The sequence below is a fragment of the Bison bison genome, unplaced genomic scaffold, assembly GCF_000754665.1.
Source record: "Bison bison bison isolate TAMUID 2011002044 unplaced genomic scaffold, Bison_UMD1.0 scf7180017864516, whole genome shotgun sequence".
In the NCBI taxonomy this organism is placed as follows: Eukaryota; Metazoa; Chordata; class Mammalia; order Artiodactyla; family Bovidae; genus Bison; species Bison bison.
The window spans coordinates 9,872,313-9,886,356 of NW_011495069.1; the positions used below are offsets into that span (position 1 = coordinate 9,872,313).

Below are 14,044 nucleotides of genomic sequence, written 5' to 3' on the forward strand. Positions count from 1 at the left end.
CTGTCCATGGGATTTTCCAGGCAAGGGTACTGGAGTGGGGTGCCATTGCCTTCTCCACTATATATATATGCCGATGAATAATAAAGCGAAAGTCATGTCTGACTCTTTGCCACCCTGTGGACTATACAGACCATGGAATTCTCCAGGCCAGAATACTGGAGTGGGTAGCCTTTCCCTTCTCCAGGGGATCTTCCCAAACCAGAACTGAACCCAGGTCTCCCTCATTGCAGGTGGATTCTTTACCAGCTGAGCTATGAGGGAAGCCCAGATGAGTAATATGACTTGTTTAGTTGGAAAACTTCCCTTGGCTGCCATGCGCAGCTGTTGTGCTTGCCAAGGTTATTTATGAGGACCTCTCGTTTGAAATTGAAACTGGAAGAGAAGCAAGAAAATGGACACTTGGGCACTACTGGTAAATAATGTTTTGTCATGCAAGGATTTATGACTACATTCATGCTATCAGAGAGAAAGGATTTGGCAAGTCAACCTATTTGGTGTTTCTCTTGCATAAGTTCTTCTAACTCTCAGTCTTCCCCAGACTCTGAAGCAGTGTCTGTCTCTGATGTTGGCAGTGACACAAGTTGTAAACCTTACAGCAATCAACACAGTCAACTTTTATTTTGGGGACATAGGGCAAGAGATTTTAGAAGCATTCCCTGGGGACTGAATGGTGCTAGTCCTAGAGCAGGTATTTATGATTATAAGTTGTTCTGTGCCAGCGCTGAACTTCAGAACCTGACAATCAGAGGCACTTGTATGTTCTCTATTTGATGTGTGTGTGTGATATATGCATGCATGCATGCTAAGTCGCTTCAGTTGCACCTGACTCTTTGTGACCCTATGGACTGTAGCCCACCAGGCTCCTCTGTCCATGGGATTCTCCAGTCAAGAATACTGGAGTGGGTTGCCATGCCCTCCTCCAAAGTATCGTCCCAACCCAGGGATTGAACCTGTGTATCCTGTAACTCCCGCATTGCAGGTGGACTCTTTACCGCTGAGCCACTGAGGAAACCTGGTATATATGTAGGGCCTCCTAAAATAGACCTACATCTAAGGATGGTTGTAGTTGTAAAGGCTCAGATACTGAAGGACACTTCTAAATATTTATCTGTGTCTTTTTGGTTTCTGAGTTTGGAGAATAGGAATTCAACTAGTGAGGGATACCTAGCACTTACTGACAGATCAACTGTGACATATGAGAAAAAGAGGAGTCAAGGATGACATTTTTGACCCAAACAACTGGGAAAATGGAACTCTTGTTAACTGAAAGGGGGAGGACTCTATCCTTTTTCTGCTGGTTGAACCCCACGTGAACCAGTCTTAATCACACAGACAGGGGAAGGAACCTGGGTGCCTGAGTGACAACAGGGAGCATGGCCACCACATGACCTGGAGTGTGAGTCCGTAGACTACAACTCTCTTAGTTAGTCCAGGCTGCCATAGCAGAAGACCATAACCTGGGTGGCTAGTCAACAAGAGAGATTTATTTCTCCCAGTTCTGTAGGCTGGGGAGTCCAAAACAAGGTGCTGGCAGATTCAGTGCCTGATGAGGACATGTGCTTTCTGGTTCCTCTCTTCTGGGTCCTCACATGGTGAAGGGAGCCAGGGAACTCTCAAGGGCCTCTCTTGTAAGGACACTAATCCCTTTGGTGATGGGGTAGCCTCTTGAGCTAACCACCTGTCAAAGCATCCACTTGCAAATAACTATCATATTCCAGATCAGGTTTCAACATATGAATTTTGGGAGGACATATTCAGTCCATTACAATTATATAAGAAAAAAAAGAACTGCCATCTTGTTCAAGCTGCTGAGTGATTGTTCATTCTCCTTGTAACAGCAGCCCAGGCTTACCCTAGGTCCCCACACCCAACCCAATCCGGGAGCAGTAGAAAAGGAGTAGCTGATGGATGTGACTCCCTGTGCTTGAGGGTGGCACAGGGAACAGTGGCACATTTTCTGTGGTAGCCTTGAGCAGAGTAGGCGTGGCGATGTTGTTGGCAGACATGAAGAGGAGGACATGGCAGCAAGCCACGTGGACAATGACACTGGATGGGAAGGGCCAGGTTAGGAAGCGAAAGTCAAAGTGTTAGTCGCTCAGCTGTGACTGACTCTTTGCAACCCCATGGGCTGTAGCCCACCAGGCTTCTCTGTCCATGGAATTCTCCAGGCAAGAATACTGGAGTGGGTAGCCATTCCCTTCTCCAGGGGATCTTCCCGACCCAAGGATCAAACCTGAGTCTCCCTCATTGCAGGCAGATTCTTTACCATCTGAGCCACCAGGGAAGACTAGATATTCCTTACCTGGCTCCATTTCACCTGTGTTTGTGATTCAAAAGACTTCTAGAACTTTGATGCAGGCCCTGAGGAATGTGTGGAGAGCACTCTAAATTATTTTTCCTGCTACGCCCATGGGCAACTTTCAATTTACACACTGGATCCCATCCCCACTCACCCACAAAGACTTTGTTCCTGCACGTTTCTCTTCCTTCTCTTGTAGCATTAAATTTCCCTTTAATAAACACCATTTGAGAAAAAAGGCACAGCTTCCCTTGACCCCCAGGCTTCCCTTCAATTATTATTCTATTTTTGTTTCCCACTTTCTCTAGATGCTTCTCTATAATTCCCCGACTCTACTGCCTCACCTCCCATTCTCTCTCTCTCTCTCTTCTTTTCTTCCTCTGTTCTGTCTTCAACCCATCCCAAGAACTCTTTTCTTCCTGCCAACCCAGTGAAACCAGTCATGGCAGGGTCACCAAACCCCCTTTACCAGGTGGTCACTTCTTTTTTGAAGCCCTTTCTTCACTTGGCTTCTGAGACACCAAACTCTCCTAGTTTTCTTCCTGCCTCAATGGCTGAACCTTCGCAGTCTCATTTGCTTATTACTCTTCTCTGCCTCCTCCATCCCACCCTCAGTTCCCAACCTCACAATATTTGGAGCTCCAGGCTTGTCTTTGGAATTCTTCCTTAACTCTTCCCAGATGATTTCATGGCTTTTGAAACTATCTACATGTTCATGATTTTCAAATTATACTTGCAGCCCTCGATAATACTCTGCACCCCAGATTTGTATCTCTAACTGCCTATTCATCTTACAATCATCTCAAAATTATCATGGCCAATAATGGAAGCTTTGCTGTGCCCTTCCAAATTAGCACCTCCACTACTCTTTCCATCTCAGTGAACGCCATCCCTTTGACACAGTTGCTCAAGCCCCAAACAGGACACACACCCTTCATTCCTCTCTATTGCTCACACCAGTATCCAATCTCTTGGCTGGCCATTCAAGTTCTAGTCTCGAAACTTATCCCATCTTCATGATCATGAATTTGGTAACAGATAGTTTCCTAAGCATCACAACAAAGGCATGGGCAACAAAAGAAAAAATAAATAAATTGGATCGCACCAAAATTAAAAGCTTTTATGCATCAAAAGACATTATCCTATTACTCAGTCATCAAAAAGAAAGCATGCCATTTGCAGCAACATGGATGGACCCAGAGATTATCATACTAAGTGGAGGAAGTCAAAGACAGATCATATGATATTACTTATATATGGACTCTTTAGAACTTATATAAGTGAACTGATTTACAAAGCAGAAATAGATTCACAGACATAGAAACAAATTATGGTTTCCAAAGGAGATAGTAAGAGATGGGGAAATAAATTTAAAATTTGGGATTAAAACAGACACACTATTATATATAAAATAGGGACTTCCCTGGTGGTCCAGTGGCTAAGACTGCAAGCTGCCAATGTAGGGGGCTTGCATTTGATCCCTGATTGGAATCTATCCCTGTGGCATAGATTCTCCATGCTACAACTAGGAGTTTGCATGCCACAACTAAAAAGATTCCATATGCCACAACTAAAGAACCCATATTATGCAACAAAGATTGAAGATCCCACATGCTGCAAGGAGGACTCAGAGGAGACAAATAAAAAAATATTAAAACAAAATAAAATAGATAAACAACAATGACCTACCATATACCTGGTGACTATACTCAATATCTTATAATAAATTATAATGGAAAAGAATCTGAAAAAGAATATATATGTATACATATATATTACATATATATAACTAAATAGAGGAACTAAAGAGCCTTTTAGAAAAAGTGAAAGAGGAGAGTGAAAAAAACTGGCTAAAACTCAACATTCAAAAAACGAAGATCATGGCATCTGGTCCCATCACTTCATGGCAAATAGATGGGGAAACAATGGAAATATTGACAGACTTTATTTTCTTGGGCTCCAAAATCATTGCAGATGGTGACTGCAGCCATGAAATTAAAAGACGCTCACTCCTTGGAAGAAAAGCTATGACCAACCTAGACAACATATTAAAAAACAGAGACATTACTTTGACGACAAAAGCCTATATAGTCAAAGCTATGGTTTTTTCAATAGTCATGTATGGATGCGAGAGCTGGACAATAAAGAAAGCTGAGCGCCAAAGAACTGATGCTTTTGAACTATGGTGTAGGAGAAGACTCTTGAGAGTTCCTTGGACTGCATAGAGATCAAACCAGTCAATCCTAAAGGAAATTCAGTTCAGCTCAGTCACTCAGTTGTGTCCGACTCTTTGCAACCCCATGAATTGCAGCACGCCAGGCCTCCCTGTCCATCACCAACTCCCGGAGTTCACTCAGACTCACGTCCATCGAGTCAGTGATGCCATCCAGCCATCTCATCCTCTGTCGTCCCCTTCTTCTCCTGCCCCCAATCCCTCCCAGCCTCAGAGTCCTTTCCAATGAGTCAACTCTTCGCATGAGGTGGCCAAAGTACTGGAGTTTCAGCTTTAGCATCATTCCTTCCAAAGAACACCCAGGGCTGATCTCCTTTAGAATGGACTGGTTGGATCTCCTTGCAGTCCAAGGGACTCTCAAGAGTCTTCTCCAATACCACAGTTCAAAAGCATCAATTCTTCCACGCTCAGCCTTCTTCACAATCCAACTCTCACATCCATACATGACCACAGGAAAAACCATAGCCTTGACTAGATGGACCTTTGTTGGCAAAGTAATGTCTCTGCTTTTGAATATGCTATCTAGGTTGGTCATAACTTTCCTTCCAAGGAGTAAGTGTCTTTTAATTTCATGGCTGAAGTCACCATCTGCAGTGATTTTGTCCTGAATATTCACTGGAAGAACTGATGCTGAAGTTGAAGCTCCTGTACTTTGGCCACATGATGTGAAGAACCTACTCATTAGACAAGACCCTGATGCTGGGAAAGATGGAAGACAGGAGGAGAAAGGGACGACAGAGGATGAGATGGTTGGATGGCATCACCAACTCAATGGATATGAATTTGAAACAAGCTCCAGGAGTTGGTGATGGACAGGGAAGCCTGGCGTGCTACAGTCAATGGGGTCACAAAGAATCAGACATGACTCAGCAACTAAACTGAACTGATACACTAGAAACTAACACAATATTGTAAAACAACTATACTTCAATTTTAAACTTTTTTTTAAAAAAAGACATTATCCAGAGAGTGAAAAGACACCACAGAATGGGAGAAAATATTTGCAAATTATATATCTGATAAGGGATTAATATCCAGAACATACAAAGAACCCCCACAACTCAACAGCAAAAAACAATCCAATTAAACAGTGGGCAAAAGATTTCAACAGACATTTCTCCAAAGAAGATGTACAAATGACCAATAAACACATAAAAAGACACCCATCATTAATCATGAGAAAAATACAAATCAAAACCACAATGAGAAGATCTCTTCAGACCTCTTAGAATGACTATTATAAAGAAAAATAATGCAAAATAAGTGTTGGCAAGGATGTGGAGAAGTTTGAACCCTTATTCATTGTTAGTGGTACTGTACATTACAGCCATTGTGAAAAACAGTTTGGAGGTTCCTCAAAAAGTTAAACACGGAATTACCAAATGATCTAGCAATTCCACTCCTAGGTATATAGCCCCAAGTAATTGAAAACGAGGACTCAAACAGATACTTGACCATCAATGTTCATAGCAGCATTATTCAGTAGCCAAAAGGTGGGCAAAACCCAAGTGTCCAACAATAGAGGAAAGGATAAACACAATATGATATATACATACAATGGAATATTATGCAGCCATAAAAAGGAATGAGATTCTACAACACGGATGAACCTTGAAAATAAGCCAGATACAAAGGGACAAATTTGTCTGATTCCATTTATATGCGATATCTTGAATAGGCAAGTTCATGAAGACAAGGAGTAGAATAAAGGTTACCAGAGGCTTGAGGGAGGGAGGAGCTTAATGGGTACACAGTTTCTGTTTGGGATGAAGAAAGTGTTCTGGATATGAATATATAGGTGGGTGGCTACAGATAGTCACGAGAGCTGCAGAACTGTGAATGCATTTAATGCCACTGAGTTCTAGCTCTAACGCTGGTTGAACAGGCAGATTATATGCACTTGACAATGATGTGTTTGTGTCCACGCTCAGCTGGTCCCACTCTTTGTGACCCCACATACTCTAGCCCTCTTGGCACCTCTGTCGCCCTCCAGGCCCCTCTGTTCTGGATTTCCCAGGCAAGAATACTGGAGTAGCTTGCCATCTCCTTCTCCAGGGGATCTTCCCAACTCAGAGATGGAACCCTCATATCTTGCATTTCCTGCACTGGCAGGCAGATTCTTTGTCACTGCGCCACCTGGGAAGCCCCTTTTACCACAATAAAAAAAGAAAACAAAACAAAATGTATTCCAAATCTGACCACCTTTCTCCATCTCTACCTTTTCCTCCTAGTCATCATCACCTTTGGCCATCTAACTGGTCTCCCTGCTGCCATTCTCATCTCAGGTTAGCCAGAGGGATCTTTTAAAATGTACATCGGATCCCACACCCTGCAGCTCAAAACCTTCCAATGACTTCCCACAACCCTTGGACAACATCCGGGCTCCTTACCATGGCTCATAAACCCTAGAGGATTTGGCTGCTGGCTGCCTCCCTAACCTCTTACCAGTCTCCCTTTCACTCCTCTAGGCAAGCCACACTGGTCTTGTTGTTACTCATACCTGCCCAGCGTTCCTAGCCTCAGGACCTTTGCATTTACTGTTCCCGCCATCTGGAATTCTTTCCCCCAGATCTTCAAGTGGTTGATACTTTCACTTCATTTATATGCCTGGTCTTGTGTCACCTCCTCTGGAAAGCCTTCCTGACCATTCTATCTGAAATAGAGCCTCTCCCATCATTCCCTGTCCATTTCCCCTGCTTTATTTATTTATTTAAGTTTTTGACTGCACTGGATCTTTGTTGGGGCTTCCCTGGTGGCTCAGATGGTTAAGAATCTGTCTTCAATGCAGAAGACTCAGGTTCAATTCCTGGGTCGGAAATATCCCCTGGAGAAGGCAATGGGTCTTTGTCGCTGACAGTGGGTTTTCCCTACTTGTGGTGAGTGGGGGCTACTCTCTTATCGTGGTGTGCAGGCCCTAGAGTGCAGGCCCCGAGGCACATGGAATCTTCCCTGACCAGGGATCCAACTCATGTTCCCTGCATTAGCAAGTGAATTCCTATCCTCTGTACCACCAGGAAAGTCCTCCCTGCTTTATTTTTTATCTGAGCACTTAGCGTCACTTGAAATTACATTATACACTTGCTGACTTACGTATCATGTCTCTCATCTCTGGAATGTAAGCTTCATGAGAGCAGGGACTTGGTCATATTCATTGATGTGCTTCCAAAGCCTAGCACTAGATACTAGATGTACAATGCATGTTTATTTGATAAATATGGAAGGAAAGTTATGACCAAACTAGACAGCATATTAAAAAGCAGAGACATTACTTTGGCAACAAAGGTCCATCTAGTCAAGGCTATGGTTTTTCCAGTGGTCATGTATGGATGTGAGAGTTGGACTATAAAGAAAGCTGAGCGTGGAAGAATTGATGCTTTTGAACTGTGGTGCTGGAGAAGACTCTTGAGAGTCCCTTGGACTGCAAGGAGATCCACCTAGTCCATCCTAGAGGAGATCAGTCCTGGGTGTTCATTGGAAGGACTGATGTTGAAGCTGAAACTCCAATACTTTGGCCACCTGATGGGAAGAGCTGACTCACTGGAAAAACCCTGATGCTGGGAAAGATTGAGGGCAGGAGGAGAAGGGGATGACAGAGGATGAGATGGCTGGATGGCATCACCAACTCAATGGACATGGGTTTGGGTGGACTCCGGGAGTTGGTGATGAACAGGGAGACCTGGTGTGCTGTGGTTCATGGGGTCACAAAGAGTTGGACACGACTGGGCGACTGAACTGAACTGAATATGGAAATTAAATTCTGTTACATGTCAATTATATCTCAATAAATCTTTAAAATTAGCTTTAAAAAAAGAAATTAAAATTCAGTTTTTAGAAAAGTTTTATTTCTGAGTTTGTGGATCAAGAATTTACACCTGATAATAGAAGCCACTTTCACCTTTTATCAACTCCTCCTCTTTCCCCCTGGACCTACACCACCTCCTTAGCATGAAGATTTTCAGGAGACTGTGACTAGGAGGCAAGCAGTGACATTCTAGGAGAGCTGACGTCATTGAAGCTAAGTGTCCCCTCTCATGTACTTCCATAGTACCCTAAGCACAGCACAATTCAGACATCCATTATTCTGTTTATGGTTATTCCCCCCGCCCTTTTCTTCTGTTAGTGTGAACAATCCTGCTAGAATTATTCTCTTTTCTGACTGCTCCCACAGGGACAAATCCAAAGACACAGGGAGGGAGACTCGATAAAGGAAAGAAGGGATAAGGTTTGACCAGCTAGACATTCAGCAAACACAGGTGTGTGTTCAGATTAGCTCAGGAAGCATCAGTCACTGCCCTCATTTCCCTGGTGGCTCAGATGGTAAAGAATCCACCTGCAACGGGGGACACCTGGGTTCAATCCCTGGGTTGGGAAGATCCCCTGGAGAAGAGCATGGCAACCCACCCCAGTATTCCTGCCTGGAGAATCCCCACGGACTGAAGTGCCTGGAGGGTTACAGTCCACGGGGTTGCAAAGAGTCAGACACAACTGAGTGTCTAAGCACAACAACAGCTCATGACACTGTTGAGTGAGGTCTCCCTGCTTTCCTCTGGGCTTTGGTGAAACCACTCTCCTCTCTGAACTCTTGCTCATGGCTCCTTTGCAGACATCTCCTCCTGACCAGAGCTCTGTTGGATGAACTTCCTCCTGACTCAGGAAGGAGCACTGCTATCTTCTCTTTCTAGGCTTCTAACGTAATACCATCCAGTCTCCAGGCATTCAATACCACATATATGTGGATCATTTTCCCCCGAGCTGTGGTCATCCCAGGCCTCTCCTCTAGAGATATACAGACTAGAGCCATTGCCTACACAATGTCTCCCTCTGGATGTCCTATTGACATTTAGAACTTACTATGTCAAAAACATAACATTCAACATTCAGAAAACTAAGATCATGGCATCTGGTCCCATCACTTCATGGGAAATAGATGGGGAAACAGTGTCAGACTATTTTTTTGGGGCTCCAAAATCACTGCAGATGGTGGCTGCAGCCATGAAATTAAAAGATGCTTATTCCTTGGAAGGAAAGTTATGACCAACCTAGATGGCATATTCAAAAGCAGAGAGGTTACTTTGCCAACAAAGGTCCGTCTAGTCAAGGCTATGGTTTTTCCAGTAGTCATGTATGGATGTGAGAGTTGGACTGTGAAGAAGGCTGAGCGCCGAAGAATTGATGCTGTTGAACTGTGGTGTTGGAAAAGACTCTTGAGAGTCCCTTGGACTGAAGGAGATCCAACCAGTCCATTCTGAAGGAGATCAGCCCTGGGATTTCTTTGGAGGGAATGATGCTAAAGCTGAAATTCTAGGACTTTGGCCACCTCATGAGAAGAGTTGACTCATTGGAAAAGACTCTGATGCTGGGAGGGATTGGGGGCAGGAGGAGAGGGGGACGACAGAGGATGAGATGGCTGGATGGCATCACTCACTCGATGGACGTGAGTTTGAGTGAACTCCGGGAGTTGGTGATGGACAGGGAGGCCTGGCATGCTGCAATTCATGGGGTCGCAAAGAGTCGGACTGAACTGAACTGAACTGAATGTCAAAAATAAAACTCCTGCGAATTCCCTGGTGGTCCAGTGGTTAGGACTTCTAGCTCCCACAGCCAGGTGCCCAAATTTGATCTGTGGTTGGTGAACTAAGATCCCACAAGAGGCAAATTGTGTTCAAAGAAATATAATAATAGGGGACTCAAACTGGGACTCTGTAACCACCTAGAGGGGTGGGATGGGGAGGGAGGTGGGAGGTAGTTTCAAGAGGGAGGGGACATAGATATACCTATGGCTGATTCATGTTAATGTTTGGCAGAGACAAACACAATACTGTAAAGCAATTATCCTTCAATTAAAAATAAATTTAATTATTTCTATATAAAACCCTTGGCTTTGTCTCTGAAACCTGTTCTTCTGGTCTTTCCTTTTGCTGGAAATGATTCTATCATCCACACACAGCCAGGCACATAGATTATAATCTCTCCCCTTCTCTCACCACCTCCTAAATCCGGTCCATCTCTAAGTCCTGTTGACTCTATCTTCAAAATGTATCTTGACTCTTTTCACTCATCTCCACTTCAAACCTGTCATCATCACCTCTTACCTGGATGACTGCCATAGCCTCCTCAGTGATCTCTGTGCATTTACGCTGGCCCCCACAGTCTAGTCTCTGCATAGAGGCCAGGCAAATCTTCAAAAAAGAGATTTCTGTCACTTTTCTGCTTAAAAACTGCCTATGACTTCTTTCCCATTATACTTCATAGGCTGCGCTTTGAGAAAAAAATCACATCCGTATCAAGGTCTACAGGCTTTACACATCTGGCCCCTGCTGACTCCTGCTGACCTCTCTACTTGCCTTCTGTCCTACTAAGCTCCAGCTATACTGGCCTCTCCTCCATTTCGTGGAAATGCCAAGCAATATTCTACCTCAAGATCATAACCTTTCCCTCTGACCAGAACATTCTTGGCCAAGTCATATGTCTAAGTCCTCAAACTTCAGACCTTGGCATCTCTTCAGAAAAAATTTCCCTGACCTCTTCTCTACCCCTGTGACTCCTCCTTCCTTTTCCCCTCAATTTTGTTCTTTATCCCTGTAGTGTTTCTTTCTTTTTTTTTTTTCATTCACAGTCCTTGCCATTTAGCTGTCTTTGCCTCTAGACTGTTGGCTTCACAAGTGCAGGGATCACATTAGTTTTATATGCCAGTGTATCTCCAGTGCCTAAGCCAGAGCCTGGCATATAGTAAATACTTAAATATTTGTTGAGTGAATTGATTATCCTTGCACTGGATGAAAAGGATACAGGACCCAGGTATAGTGTTTCTGTTCCAGATGCGATAGTCTAATGGATGGATAACAAGTAAATAGGTAGTTGCAAAACTTGTAAAGAATACAGTGGAGATCAGAACTGGAGGCGATAGAAACACAGCGAGGCCCATACCCCAGTGTGAAGTATGCATGTGAGCAGTGAAGAATTCAGTGGCAATTAATACATTCACAATGTTGTGCATTGTGATGTACAACATCTCTATCTGAAAATGTTTGGTGAGCTCCATTTGGTGGACATTTGGTGGTGTTTCAGGGGCCCTCTGGAACCATAGTCCTTTAAGTCTTGGTACAGAAAAGAATTCAGCAAGAGCAAAGTGATAGATAAGAAGTGATTTATTAGAATAGGAAACTTGCAAGGCTTACAAGTGGGTAGCCTTACCAATACTGCGCCCTGAGAACTTACTGGGCTACAGTTTTATAATCAAAGGAAAAATGGGGAGGGGAGAGCTTTTTTTGTTTTTCTTGAGTACACGTCATATTTTCATCATCAGCTCCTCCTCCAGGTTGAATATGGAAGTTTTCTTGTCCCTACATGGTCAAGCTAGGTCCACAAACTTGCTTTGTTTTGTTTTAATGTGTGCAAAGAGCATGTCTTAGAGATCATTAACTTACTGAGCTCCCTGGGAAGTACGTGGGTCTAATGCAGTGATTGTCTTATTGCTTAGGGCAGGTCTTGTGCTTCTGCTGCATGGTTCTCTTGTTAAGCAAATCTGCTCTCTTGAGTAATCATTAACTTACAGGGGTTGCCCATATTTTTTCTACTTAATATCCCCTAGTGGGATTAACTATTTAATCACCTGCTCTGTCCCTGTCCTATCTAGTTCCAAAGCATTTCCCTCATTCCAAAGGAAAACCACTTACCCATGAAGCAGCTTCCCCTCTTCCCCTCCAGCTGCAATTTTTGATCCCCACAATGACCTGATTCTACAACTGAGAAAAGTGAGGCTCTGAGCAATTAAGCCATGGTGAGAAGTTTAGGTTAAGGTTACAGAGCCAGTAGACATGGAGCACTGATTTTGTACCTTAGTTTTCTGACTCCAGAGTTCAAATCGTTGATTAATACACATATTTGGGACTTCCCTCATAGTACAATGCCTAAGAATTCACCTGCCAATGCAGGGGACATGAGTTCGATCCCTGGTCCAAGAAGATTCCATATGCTGAGGAGCAACTAAAAGTCCCTACACCACAACTATTGAGCCATACTCTAGAGTTTACTGGTTGCAACTACTGAACCCATGTGCCGAAACTACTGACGCCCGTGTGCCCTAGAGCCAGTGCCCTGGAACAGGAGAAGCCACCGTAATGAGAACTCGACAGTAGGCTCCATCAGTGCAACTAGACAAAGCCTGGCAGAGGAACCAAGACCCAGCACAACCAAAAATAAATATAGTTTTAAAAAATACACAACTTTCGGCAAAATCACAAGTAGGGGGCTGCATTTGGGTATCAAAGAGAGAAAATTTGGTGGAGGCGGGATTTATAAGCTATAAATGTGCCCTCGGTTGTTTAAAACTAAAAAACAAAACCGCACATTGAGGTAAAACTGCAATTAGTATGGCTCAGGTGGTTGGCAGAGTCAAAAGTAACAGCCCCAGAGCAGCTATGAAGCAGAGACTTGGAAAGGTCAGCACTGCAGGAAGCTTTGCCAAAGTCTCAAGAAAAAAACTTTGTACTTCCTTGGACAGCCCCTAGACGCACCAGGCTGGGAACTGGAAGTGGCGACTGGAAAGAGGCAGAGTAGCCGGGAGGACGTGGCTTGCTTTCCGGTGGCCAGATCTAACTAGGAAATGCCAAGTGGTTGTTCGAGAGATATAAACTGAGGGTGCAACTGGATAAGACACAATAGAGAGCAGGCCTTAGGCCAATTGCATCCCACTTGGAGGGGTCCTCGAGGGTCCAAGAACTCTCAGCAGTGGAGAGCCTCACTTTAGTATCTGTCTTCTCCTTTCTGCGGGGCCAGCACCCCTCTTCCACAAAATAGGGGTGTTTTCTCTGGGGCTTCTCTTTCTCTCTGGAGGTCAGAGACCCTAGACTAGGTCCCTCTTTTTTAGGAGTCTCAGACAGAGGGCATCCGTCTAAGTTGTTTCTCCTGCTTCCGCTACTTTTTCGAGTTAGAGGGCTGTGCAGGGCCCTCTGGCTCTGAGGTTGGAGTTGTTTTCCCACAAGCGCCGCCCCCGCCCGCTCCCCCCACCCCCAATCTTCTTCAGGCTCGCAGTGGCGACCGTGTTCTAGTTCAACAATGCACCGCACTCGGCACAACACGCCACCAAAGGGCAGCTCCATGGAGACTGAAACATCACAACTCTGAGAAGGTATCGCGAGAGGCGCGCGGTTGCGCCTGCGGCTGAGAGAGGAGGAGCGAAGGCGGGAGCCGAGAGAGAAGTGGGAGGAGCCTAGGCGCTTCCTAGGTCCCGGGCGGGAGACCGTCCCTCCCAGCGGCGCCCCCGCGTGACTGCGCTTTACATAATCGAGGCCGCGCGCGTCATAAGTGGCGTACTCCAGTCCTGACCGAATCAGAGTCCCAAGAAGCTCTGTGTTCCGTCCCTTTCCCCTTGATAGACGTCGAAATGAACCAGTGAACGGGCACCTAGCGCTGCCGCGCCCCCCCGGTCCGCTCGCACCCGAGGGCCCGCCTGCCTGCCGCAGCCCGCAGCCTGCCACCGCCAGGTTGTGCCTCAGACTGTCAGATAAAGC

General features: G+C 44.9%; 1 protein-coding gene across 1 annotated transcript in view; it reads left to right on the forward strand.

The window, feature by feature from the left end:
- Nucleotides 1-1,989: 1,989 nt before the first annotated feature.
- FAM76A (family with sequence similarity 76, member A) overlaps nucleotides 1,990-14,044 on the forward strand; it is a 45,130-nt gene continuing 33,075 nt past the window's right edge. The window contains exon 1 of the mRNA XM_010830260.1: nucleotides 1,990-2,064. Within this exon, the coding sequence (XP_010828562.1) occupies nucleotides 1,990-2,064 (75 nt within the window). The remainder of the gene's footprint in view (nucleotides 2,065-14,044) is intronic.